Source organism: Hemiscyllium ocellatum, chromosome 17, assembly GCF_020745735.1.
Source record: "Hemiscyllium ocellatum isolate sHemOce1 chromosome 17, sHemOce1.pat.X.cur, whole genome shotgun sequence".
NCBI lineage: Eukaryota > Metazoa > Chordata > Chondrichthyes > Orectolobiformes > Hemiscylliidae > Hemiscyllium > Hemiscyllium ocellatum.
The window spans coordinates 40,245,174-40,257,930 of record NC_083417.1 but is presented as its reverse complement, the minus strand read 5'-3'; the positions used below and the strand labels follow the sequence as shown (position 1 = coordinate 40,257,930).

General features: G+C 37.8%; 1 protein-coding gene across 1 annotated transcript in view; it reads right to left on the bottom strand.

The window, feature by feature from the left end:
* Positions 1 to 1,384: 1,384 nt before the first annotated feature.
* The window catches only part of gpt2 (glutamic pyruvate transaminase (alanine aminotransferase) 2), a 33,731-nt gene continuing 22,358 nt past the window's right edge, over positions 1,385 to 12,757 (bottom strand). Inside the window, exons 8-11 of the mRNA XM_060838105.1 lie at positions 8,992 to 9,166; positions 8,043 to 8,198; positions 4,959 to 5,071; positions 1,385 to 2,462 (exon numbers count right to left, since the gene is read on the bottom strand). Of these exons, the coding sequence (XP_060694088.1) occupies positions 2,372 to 2,462; positions 4,959 to 5,071; positions 8,043 to 8,198; positions 8,992 to 9,166 (535 nt within the window). The 3' untranslated portion in view covers positions 1,385 to 2,371. The remainder of the gene's footprint in view (positions 2,463 to 4,958; positions 5,072 to 8,042; positions 8,199 to 8,991; positions 9,167 to 12,757) is intronic.

Here is a 12,757-nt window from a genome sequence, read left to right as displayed (position 1 = left end):
ACCAGTTCCAGCCTTTTCTCACTATCGCTTTGGCTCTCCCTCCCAACGCATTAGTTTAAAGCCGCTCTAGAAAATCTCCCCAAAAAGATATTGGCTCCCTTCCAATTCAGATGGAACCCATCTCTCTTATATAGGCCATTTCTACCCCAAAGAAATCAGAATAATTCCAAAAATGTGAATCCTTCCCCACTGCACTACCACCTCAGCCACACATTCACTTGCTCTATCCTCTGACTCTCACTAGCACATGGCACCTGCAGTAGTACAGTTATTTACCCTCAAAAGTTTTTAAACATCTTGTCCACCTTCCCATATTCTCTCTCCCTTTCCTCTATGCTGTTGGTACCAATTTGCACAATGACCTCCTGCTGGTCACTCTCCCCTTTCAGAATATTCTGCACCCTCAGATATTGATTCCGGCACAAGGAAGGCAACACATCATCCTGTTGCCTTGCTGTCAGCTACAGAAGTGTCTGTCTTTGTCACAGACTAGAGAGTCCCCTATTACAAGCCGATAACTTAGAACCTGACATACTCTTCATTAGAAATAGTCACAGTACCAGAAAGCTGGCTGTGAATCCTCTACTCTCCTGACAGACTAGCCCGTCACCAACCATCCTTCCCACTGTATCGAGAATAACATACTACATACAGGTTAGTCACAGGAGACTCTTGTAGTACCTGGCTACTCTCCTACTATTCCTAACAGTCAAGCTCTGGGCTGCCCTTTACCTTGTTTCCCTCTTAAAATATTCCTTAAAACCCATCATTTTGACAAGATCTTTGGTTGTCTGACAAAGTATATCAACGTCATGTCTTGTTTTCTAATGCTTCTGTGAAATATACTGGGATGTTTATGTTAAATGGTGCAATGTGAATTGTGATTTTCAATCATGCAAGAAATGTTATGTGAAATTAGAGAATGAATCCAATAGTTAAACCTACTTATAAAAATGTATACCCCTGGAATTTCTGTGACATGTTTATCTATATATCAAATCCAACTGTTGCATTCCTGTTGCAGTCAGCTGGCTCAAAGGTTTATGCTTATTTTGAGACTTTGCTGCCCTGCAAGGTCTGCCTTTGTAACTGAAACACATTTGTCCATTGATGATTTGGGGAACCATTGCACACATTAAATGAATCTTGGCCAGTGAATGAACCTTCACTGAAAAGCATATGTTCATCCATCAGTACCTGATTAATAACACCGGTGAGGATACTCAGCATTTTGAGTTAAATGAGATTTGAGCACTTAGTTTCTCCAAGAGATCTACTGAAATTAGCCCCTCCCACAGTGGTTATAGTTGTCACATGATTAGAAAAGACTACAAATTCAATTGGGGAGGGTAGAAGAGACAGAAAGGGATGTTGGCAGAGCAGAACTCATTCAGATATGTAATTGTACTTTCTTTTGAAAGACAATTAAACTTAAAGAGCAATAAAAGGCAATTTATTGGCAGAGATATTTCTTGTTCATTGACATTAATATGGATAAGCTCAAAACATTTTTGAGAGACATAAAAAAACTCCCTTTTCCTTAACAAAGTCTTGTAAACTGCAGTTATTTTTTGCCCCCTCTCCTGGCACAAGCCAATTCATTTTCAGATTTCTGAATTTATCTACTTGGAAGCCCTTGAATAGAAAACAAATTCAGAATCATATCATTTACAAAGACAGTTGTAACATTTGCCTTCCCAAACTTTACAAAGTAAAAACATAAACATTACACCTCTATTGTTCAGAAAAAAATCTCACTGCCAGATGTTTTGAATTATTGTAAAATCCATTCACTTGGCCGAGTTAGAAGTTAGCATTTGAGTCAATTCAGGCAGCAGCTCTTAAGCCTGCTGAAAATCCATCTGCATACACACCAAAGCTCTACCTTGATTGAAGATATGGTCTTGCTACATACAAGTGTAATAAAAGCTGTTCACTAGTCCAGATAATGCACTGCCACTCACAATACGTGGGCAACAAGGCAAAAAGAAGGCACAACCCCAAATGTCTGCTCTTGATCACAGCATATTTCTGGCAATTAGAGGCTTGAACCTAGAAAAATATTTGATATCATATTGCCTGTTGCTAGAAACGTATTTTTTGTTAAACTATAAAAAACTTCTTGAAGTGCAACAAAACCAATCTTTCCAACGAGTACTTCCAATGTAAACAAAAGTACTATCAAAAAGTACAGCACAAGTTGGTATCACAATACCAAACTAGCAAATAGCTGTAACAAGAAAGATTTGTAGGCTAATAGTTATGCCATTTCATTTCAGTAAACATTAATTTGACAGTCTAATAAAATTAAGAAACAGTAAACTGAACATTTAGATGGAGTTTCCTCTGGTGAAAAAAAAACCAACTGTGCTCATGCGTATTTCCGAAGAAACTTAATATGGAAATTCTTCACATTCTGCAACAGCACTTTTAGCTTCTCAACAGGAAGGAGAATGGTCATTCTGGAGGAAGAAAATAACATTACAAATACTAGTGCAGGGTTTTGATAAAATAAAAGTTGGCAAATTTTATCAATTCATGATTCCTCAACCTTCTACTTTATCTCTAATATTTTTGATAATTACTTTAAAAGAAAAATCTCAAGAAAGGGAAAAGGATGGAGTCATTCAATATAAACTATTTTTCAATGTTTAAATGGAGGAATAAACATGGAAACTACAGGTTAACAAGTCTAATTTGGGAGAGGGGAAATTTGTAGAATCAATACTCTGAGACAATATTAATTGGCACGTGGAAAAGTATGGGTCAATAATTGAGTGGCAACATGGATGTACAAAAACAAGTCATTTTTGACTAAATTGCTTGCATTCTCTAAAGTAATTAAGAGAATTGAAGAAGATAATGCAGTGAATGTATGACTTTTTTTAAAAAGGGAGATAAAATACTGCACAACACAATTAACAGAACTAAAGCACATGCAAGTGAAGGGCTACATGGGTATAAAATTGGCTAAGGGACCAAAGTAAACAGTTGTGAAGTTATTTTCCAAACTGGAAGGGAATGTGCAGTGGTTCTCCAAAGCCCAATTTTTACACCTAACTCCAGATGATTGAAAAGGCATAATTCTAAACATCAGCAATGTCAAACATGGGCCAGAGAGGAGTTGTAACAGTGTAAACTGGAGTCACCTGTTTGGAACATGCAGATCCAGACAAAATAGCTCCACGGGAATTACCCGAGAAATTGAACATTCTGATGGCATAAGTCCCTGTGGCTGGAATCCTCAAAAAATACACTAAAGTTGAATAACTGAATTAGAACCCTCCAAGTTAAGTGACCAGTCATCCAGGAAAAGTTGAAGGATTAGAAACCTACTTCAATTGCTGGGTAATTATTAAAGTGAATGTCAAACTCCCTACCACACTGAAGAGGGATCAGAGGATATTTACCAGGACGTTGCCTGGGCTGGAGAGAATGACTGGATGTTGTTTTCCTTATAGTGGAAAAAATTTGGAGAGGACACGATTGAGATGTATGAGGGGAATAGATTGAGTTGGCAGGAAGAAACTTTTCCCATAAATGGAGGAATCAAAGATCGGGGACAAAGATTTGAGCTAAAGTTTAGGAGGAAATGAGAAGAAAGACATTTTCTCCAACATGGTGATGGAAATGTGGAACACACTACCTTTTAGGGTTGTCGAGGCAAAAATCCTCAAAACATTTAAATATTTAGATGCACACTTGCAATGCCCAAGGCATATAATGCTGGAAAATGGGATTTGAATAATCCAGTGGTTATTTTTGATTACTGTAGACACTAGGGGCCAAGGAGGATTTTTCTGTGCTGTAGATCCTTACGACACTGATTCCAAGAGAGTAGAGCTGTTGTTTTGAAGTCTGGTTTCAGGCATACAAACTACATATCATCAGTCTCTACTCATTTATCTACATTGTCTTATAGCCCATCAAAAGTACAATTTTTAAATTCTCATTACGTTTAAACCTATACATCGTCTTGTACCTTTCTGAAGTTGGCAGTGTGTTGGGGTTTTGCAATCTCTTAGTCAGTGAGTATAATAAGCATCTGTTCTGTAAAATCAGGTGACAGCACTGTACTGAGTCAAGCAGGACACAGAGTGCGGACAATGCCTGATTAAATTACATTTGCAGTCAATGCAGAATTGCGATATGGCAATGAGTATCAGAGCATATTTTGCAGACAAACTGTTGGGAGAGTTTTGTCCTTCACTACGGGGATTCAGAAAACTACTTAGGCCAAAGGTTAGGGGCAAATGCAGACAGCCATGTTTATAGTCACTAGTTTTAAATGTTCCGAAAAGTGTAAATACTTACTCATTGCATGTCCTTATCAAAAGACTTTCACAATTATAAAGACCTCTGTCACACTGCACTTTACAGTTGCAGTGTTGAAAAAAAGTTCTCTCAGTCTCTTTAGCCTTTCCTGATAAATGTAATCATTAGGTTTTTGTAACATTCATCTCAACTTATTTTTTAAGCAGAACTAGGCACAGATCTGTGTCCTCAGCTCTTTGATCCCTCCATCAAAATATTTCCTTCCTAACCGATTATCTTGATAATGGCCTCCAAGCTTGGCTTGATCAAAAGTTTGTTATAACTAATTTCTTCACAAATGATGTCCCCTCCCACCCTCTACCTTGCTTGCTTTGCCTTATTAATTTGTTTTGCTACTTTTAGTGACTTTTCTACTTCACCTATAGGTCTATTAGCACCTCAAATCTCTCAACGCTGGTTATCAAAGCATTTTTTGGCTTCCGACTAAATCTCTATCAAAGTGAGCCATCACCACCAAAAAAAGGCAGTGCATCGAACATATGTAGTCTCATCTTAAAACTCAAAAAATATCCAGTGGAATTCAAATTGTTCAGGTAATTAAGTATACAATTAGCCGAAACTATAAATTATCAGCTTTTAAAGCAGTCAGACATATTGTGAAACAATGATCGCATAGACTTCACCTGAAATGATATGTTCCTTCTTTTTGTCCAAATCCACTGCCAGGTATCACACAAATTCCAGTTTCCTCCAGGAGTTTCATACAGTAGAACATATCTGGTATCATCCCACGGGTCTAAATCAAGAATAACTTCAGTTAGGACAGTCAAAACAGACTTCAGACCATTATAATTATCAGCCAATTGAAAGATTGTAGCAAGTATGCAGTCCAACAAAAATCCCAGGACTTTCACTGAACAGTTCATGGACAGAAAGCCTACCAAAACTCAGTTATCGTACCAACAATTTTGCCTATACACTTGTTTTTTTTTAAATAAAGTGATCACACAATTAAAGTTAAATGGCAAAACTTATTTTATCTTTTTGAAACAAATCATTGATGGCAAAATACTGCCTCCCAAGAATACAGCTCCAAAATCAGTCGCAGAAAACTTGACAAAAATCTGTAAAGCCGTTCTAGCAAAAATGCTAGGATGACGATTAAGGACTCCACCCCATCAAGGTTTAAATTCAGAGGTGGATCAAACTATTAAAAGAAACCAGTTGGGCACCCAGGCCTAGGACTGAATGACACATGATAAATGAATAAAGTGTGATCAAAAATGTATTTCAAATGGGGCAGGAGATGACACCATTATATGAAAGTTGAAGACTATACTCAAAGCTTTGGGATTAAATTCACAAAACTGGCGGAGCTCATCTACCAGTACGTGTATTTGTTACATGTATAGGCTCGCCACTTTTCCTCCAGACAGCAGACTGAGAACTCCTGTTTTAAAAGGGACTACCTTTCCCATTTGACCTCCAATGTATATCCATCTGAAAGAGAATACATGCTCAATGCTCAATGGAACCAGTGGCAAAACGTAGCAGCATCTGTGTTTTGCGTATCCAGAACCCAGTCTATTTTGTTATTTCTATTAGATCATGGTAGTCAGTAGACTAGAAGGATTATACATTTGTAAATTCCGAGCATGTACCACTTATCAGAATAGGCCTCTGCTCGCAAGAATCAGTGAGTGAACCTATACGTAGTGGCCTAGCTACTATTCAGATATGCAAAATCTGGATCGATTTACAACTAATGCAAGTTGCAAATGTGCACAGGAGTTGTTGTAATCACAATCCAAAGGCACGAAAAAACAATTCATATAATATAAACTGGTGTACTTTAATTGGAACATAACTACTTTCATTTGCAAAACACATAACTTCTGAACCCTATACACAAAATATTCTTTCATTTCTTTAAAAACAAATTGCATTAGATGTCACCATATTGAAATGTCCAACTAAACACTGCCATCTCTACTAGAACTTCGTGGGAAGCTAGGGAAGAGATTACTGGGCCCATTGCAGAGATATTTGTATCACTGATAACCACAAGTAAAATGCCAGAAGACTGGCTTAAGGGGTTGCTATTAATTAAGAAAGGCTGCAAGAAAAAGCCAGGGAACTCTGGATTGGTGAGGGAGCAGGCAAATAATATTCGTGCTAAGATCAAGCATCATTCAATGCAACAACCTCTTAAAACCAGCAGGGCAAAACTATGTTCCTAGGGATAGTGCATAGAGTAAAAGTAGGAACAAGCTTGGAAGTCACACTATTTCATTGATCTTGCCGAGCATTACAATGGGGAAGGCATGGAGTGAAAGATGCATCTGTTTGGACAAAAGGAAGTTATAGCAGTGCTATGTACTTGTAGGTCATACATCCACCAACTTCAGATCTGACAGATGAAAAAAAAATTCGGCTGTAAAAAAGTTTGCTCACTGAGCTGGTAGATTTGTTCTCAGGTGTTTCGCCACCATACTAGGTAACATCATCAGTGAGCCTCCGATGAAGTGCTGGTGTTCTGTCCCACTTGCTATTTATCTGTCGTGATCTGTTGTGGTGGGTGATATCACTTCTGGTTCTTTTTCTGAGAGTTTGGTAAATGGGGTCCAAATCGACGTGTTTGTTAACGGAATTCCAGTTTGAATGCCCGGCCTCTTGGAATTCCTGGGTGTGTGTCTTTGTTTAGCCTGTCCTGGATGGATGTATTGACCAGTTAGACTGGTGACCTTCTTAGTCTGTGTGTGAATACCAGTTGGTCACGTCTTTTGGTGGCTAGTTGGTGCTCATGTATCCTGGTGGTTAGTTTCCTGCCCGTCTGTCCAATGTAAAGTTTGTTGCAGTCCTTGCAGGATATTTTCTATATGAAGTTTGTTTTGCTCACTGTTGGTACGGGGTCCTTTAAATTCACCAGGAGCTGTTTCAGTGTGGTGGTAGATTCGTGGGACTACCATGGTGCCTAGGAGCCAGAGTAGTCTGGTCATCCTACATAATGTATGGCAGACATAATGCCATACGTTAAAGACATCTCAGAGATGACAACCAGACTACTCTAGCCCCTAGGCACCATGGTAGCCCACGAACCTACCACCACACTGAAACAGCTCTTGATGAATTTAAAAGGACCCCACACCAACAATGAGCAAAACAAACGGCATATACAAAGTATTCTGCAAGGAGTGCAACAAACATTACATTAGACTGACGGGCATGAAGCTAGCCACCAGGACATGGGCACCAACTAGCCACTAAAAGACATGACCAACTAACACTGGTATCCACACACAGACAAAGAGGGACACCAGTTCAACTGGGACATCCATCTATCCTGGGACACGCTAAACAAAGACACGCACAGAAATTCCTAAAGGCCTGGCATTCGAACCGGAACTCCATTAACAAACACATCAATTTGGACCCTATTTACCAACCTCTCAGAAAAAGAACCAGAAGAAGTGATGGCACCCACCACAACAGACAAAGACAAATAAATAGCAAGTGGGACAGAACACCAGCACTTTATCGCATGTTACCTAGTAAAGTGACGAAATGTCCAAGAACAAATCTACCAGCTCAGCGAGCAAACTTACAACCTGAACCACAAATCTCCAAAATCACAGTCAAAGAAATAATTGCCAAATAGGAAAAGAAAAGGTGAAGTCCCTTTCCAAAATTATATAACTTAAATAGTCATTTTGATCTGCAAAATATAGAACCAGATTATGTATGCTTTCAGTTCTGGAATTACAAACCTCAGCTTCTTTGATTGCTTTGGAAGGAATGAATATTCTTGGAAATGCATACAGAGCACCTTGCAGAGGGTTACAGTGCATTCCAGGAATTGTATTCAAGACATCCTCTGTTAACTTAGCTTTCTCAGCAAGGTCATGCAATACCTTCATCTTTTCCTGCATGTTAAACAAACACACCTTATTAAAAATAACAATGTACCACATTTATACTTCAGTGGAGACAACATAATATCTTGTGCCTGTACATCAAACACACCTACAAATACAGAACATTTAAATTAGTCCTAAATCCAATATGTTGGCCAATATTTACAGTAAGGACTGAAAAAACTTTAGATGCAGATGTATGCAAAGGAGATAGTTTTAGATACTTGTCTGCAATTCCCATTAAAAGACATTTTATATATATGTTATGTGATAATGAAGTTTCAGATTGTTAACCTTTCTTATTGTAGCTGGGAATCAGTTAATCATGGTGTTGCTTATATTGAAACTGTTACGGTTAGCTGAATCAACTTCATTGCTGGACTGGAAAGTTCAGTGACTGAATAACCAGTACTTTCCAGAGTAGCTTAGAGGACAAGAGGGAAGATGGCTAGAAGCATTCAATACGTAGTATTTTGGAGTTTAGGGTGTGGAAGCAGACAGTGTATTTAGAAACATTGGTAAAACTGTAGTTAATTGTGCAGGTCCTCAGTACTGATGACAATTTTGTCTACATGAACTTCACATGCTGTCAGATGACAAAGTAGCACAGATATAATAATACCTTATTCCAGAAAAATTACTAATATTAGTGAAATTGTTGGCAAATCTTCCTAGTTAAAACACACAACATAACATTGAAGCAGTAACATAAGCAGATGGAGTAAAATGCACAATATTAAGACTAAATCATGTGTGATGGAGAAATAAAATCAATTCAACTGAAATCATAAAACTGACTAACCAATGTAAACAGCTTATAAGATTCTTCTCCAGGCTTTGGTGGATTTACCACAACATCCATGGCAACTTGCCCTGGGACAGGGGAGCACAGCCGAACTGATAATAGCTTCTCAAGCTGAGCCTTAACCTCAGGGTCCATGTTAATAACTTCCATATAGCCACCTCTGAATCCACACCTAAAATATGAGACAATTAAGTTACATGTTCTGACTATTGGAAAATTGCACAGCCAAAACTAACAATCATATAGAAACAGCACAAATAACAGAGTCAGAACTATATTGTTGCAGACTACATGAATCACTTGTGAAATACAGGATTTGAAATCTTCAGGATAATCTCTACATTACTGTCGAATAAGTTGAACATTTTAAGGCAACTGTTGAACCTGAAGAGAAAGATAATTTCTATTTGAGGATGGAGTTTATGCTCATGCATTTTTCAGTTGGGTTCACCTGACAACAATCACATGGAAGTCAGGTGAAGGCATGATCAGATTGTGTTGTGCTGTAATGCTCTCCATACCCAAATAGCCTCCAGAGATTAACGAGTCCCACTGGAATCACACAAAACAAGTCAACATGTTCATGAGAAGAATCTATTATTTACTCCAAAGATGTTATTTTCTATTTGAAAAACCTAAACTAAGAAATCCAAACTGACACTAAAAGTAGGTTATAAAGTCAGCGTATGGAATACAAATTTCACAATGAACAGATTAAAAAAAGGACATACAGGTACAGAAAAATTATTGCGATTAGGGACTTCAAATTAAGCAGTTATTTAGTTTTGAGGGTTGGTTAACAGAACACACATTTGTTTCATGACCTATTCACTTCAGCACTACGAGTGTTTTTCTTCCAATGTAGTATTTGTTAACAATTCATTGACATTCATCCATGTCAGCAGAAATTGTAGTGTTCCTCAGCATAGTAACTGCAAATATTGTGTGTTCAATTATACAAAAATATCAGCCACAATATGAAGGATCATACATAAGTTACATTCAATGGAATGATAGAATAATTAAGACAAACTCTTTGGGCTCATGCCATAACGCAGTTGCGGCTAAATGGATAGTTTTAAAAATACAAAAAATGGAAGATATTTGTGTAATACCCCAATCAATAATGATAGATTTTATAATGGTTTTGCTTTGCCTTTGCAAATCTATAGGTAAAAACAATGACTGCAGATGCTGGAAACCAGATTTTGGATTAGTGGTGCTGGAAGAGCACAGCAGTTCAGGCAGCATCCGAGGAGCAGCAAAATCGACGTTTCGGGCAAAAACCCTTCATAAAATGTTCAAAACAAATGATAAGAAAGCCAAATAAGCTAAAAACTGAGCAAGGTTACCACAAATAGTTGAAGTATTTTTCTCTTCATATTCATAAAGAGGAAATGAGCAAAGTATCCTGGCAAATGTGGGATTACTGTAATGAAACGAGATCAACTTGGAGAAAGTGAGGACTGTAGTTGAAAAGTGTGGTGAAGAGCTTCTGCTCAAAACATCGACTCTCCTACTCCTTGGATGCTGTCTAACCAGCTGTGCTTTTCCAGCACCACACTCTTGGACTGACAAAAATCAAGGTTGACTTATAGAGTTTAAATAGTTAAAAAAAAATACAATGTAAGGAATAAATTTTGATTAATCCCAAGTATGTGTGAATACAAAGACACAAAAGGTACAAGATTCCATAAATATAGGCACACATGTTTTGCCTGAAGTATGGTTAAGGTCAAAAATCCAGAATAAAATTTAGTGATGGATAAGAAATTAACTTAAGGGTTGCCAAACAAGAACTCTTTGCAGCAGTCATGTCAATGAGGGAGAATACCATGTCCGGTGCTCTAAGGCCCTAATAGTAGGAGCAGAACAGAGTTTAGATCAAATTATCAATTTGATTTAATTCACAAAGATTCCTAAATTAAAACAGCTCAGTATAGACAGTGGACAGATTACAAAGGAACTAGAAATATTATATGTGCAGAAAAATGGAAGGAACTTAATATGGTCAAATGGAAATTATTGAATGTCAGAGAGGAAGGAAGTGCAAAAGCACATTAATTCAAGGTGTTAAAATAATAATGGTAAAGTGAAAGAGACCAAACAGCATTTGTGAAATTGATGCTTAACATGTACAACCAAAGAACAGCAGCAACTGACCAAAGAGTCGATAAATGCTTACATAATAAAATTTCAAATTCAATTCAGGCAGAGCCACTCAGGTCTCAAATCAGTGTCTTGAAATTAAATAAAGACAATTATAGAGATATGAAGACAATTGTCTAGGAGAATAGACAAAGGGTAAAATCAGCAGACGAGCAGTAGCAGAAGCAGATATCAAAGTAGATATTTCAAAATGCACAGCAAATAAATCATTCTAGTCAAAAATGACTCAGCAAGAAGGATGAAACATCCGTGCTAACAAAGGTTGCCAAGGAGAATATCCAATTCAAAAGCCCAGACAGACAAAGCGAAGAAAACTAATGCTAGTTGAGGATTTTTTTAATATATAAAGGAAATAGCTATGTGAATCAGTAGAAAATAAAGAGGGAGAAAGTTGATGATGAAACTAAATTGACAAGAATTGTGAAATCAAACAGCAAGAACGTCCACAGTATATAAAAAAGAAAAGTAGTTCAAAGTGACTGAGAAGATGTGATGGAAGAATTGAAAAGGGGAACAGGGAACCAAGTTTAATTATCTGCATCAGTCTTCACAGTAGAGAACACTACAAACTAAGGTGCTAATGGGAAGAAAGATCTTGCAACAGTTTCTATCACGAGGATCAAATTATTTGATAAACGAACAGGACCTGATGATCAGCATCCAAGGAGTTAAAGACGTGGCTCAAAAGATAGTGCAGATATTGATCAAAATATTCCAGAACTCATTGAATTCCAGGAGTGTTCCAACATATTGGAAAACTGCTAATGTAACACTTGTTCAAGGAGGAAGGCAGAGAGTCAGAAAGCAGACAGCTAATATTAAGAATCGAAATGTTGAGAGGCATCAGGGTGTTCTTGTGCATGAAAGACAAAATATTAGCAATCAGATGCAGCAAGTAATTAGATAGCAAAAATAGTGTTGAACTTTATTGCTACTTGAGTTTAAAAACAGGGAAGACTTGTTACAACATTACAGTGCATTAATGAGGAGCCAGAGTACTGTGTACATTTGGTCACCATATTTAAATAAGGCACTGGAGGCAAATCAAAGCTTCACTAGGCTGATTCCTGCGATGAAGGGGTTGACTTACCAAGTATGGCTCAACAAGATAGACTTTTAGCTATTAATGGGACTTCATTCATTAACTGGCTTACTGATGTTCAGTTTGGGTTTGCGCAGATCACTTAGCTCCTGACTTCATTACAGCCTTGGTTCAAACACTGACAACAGAGTTGAAATCCAGAAGTGAGGTGAGTGAGTCAACCTTTGACATCAAGACTGCATTTGACTTAGTGTGGTATCAAGGAACCCTGGCAGAACTAGATTCAATGGGAATCCGCGGACAAACTCTCCACTGGTTGCAGTCACACCTGATACATAGGAAAATGGTGGTTCGAGGATATCTCTGCAGGAGTTCCTCAGGGGGGTGTCCTTGTCTCAAACATGTTCAACTTCTTCATCCAAGACCCTCCCTCCCTCTTAAGGTCAGAACTGAGGTTCTGAGCCAATGACTATACAACATTCAGCGCCATTCCAGCACTCCTCAGATATTGAAACAACCCACATTCAAATGCAACAAGATCTGGACAATATC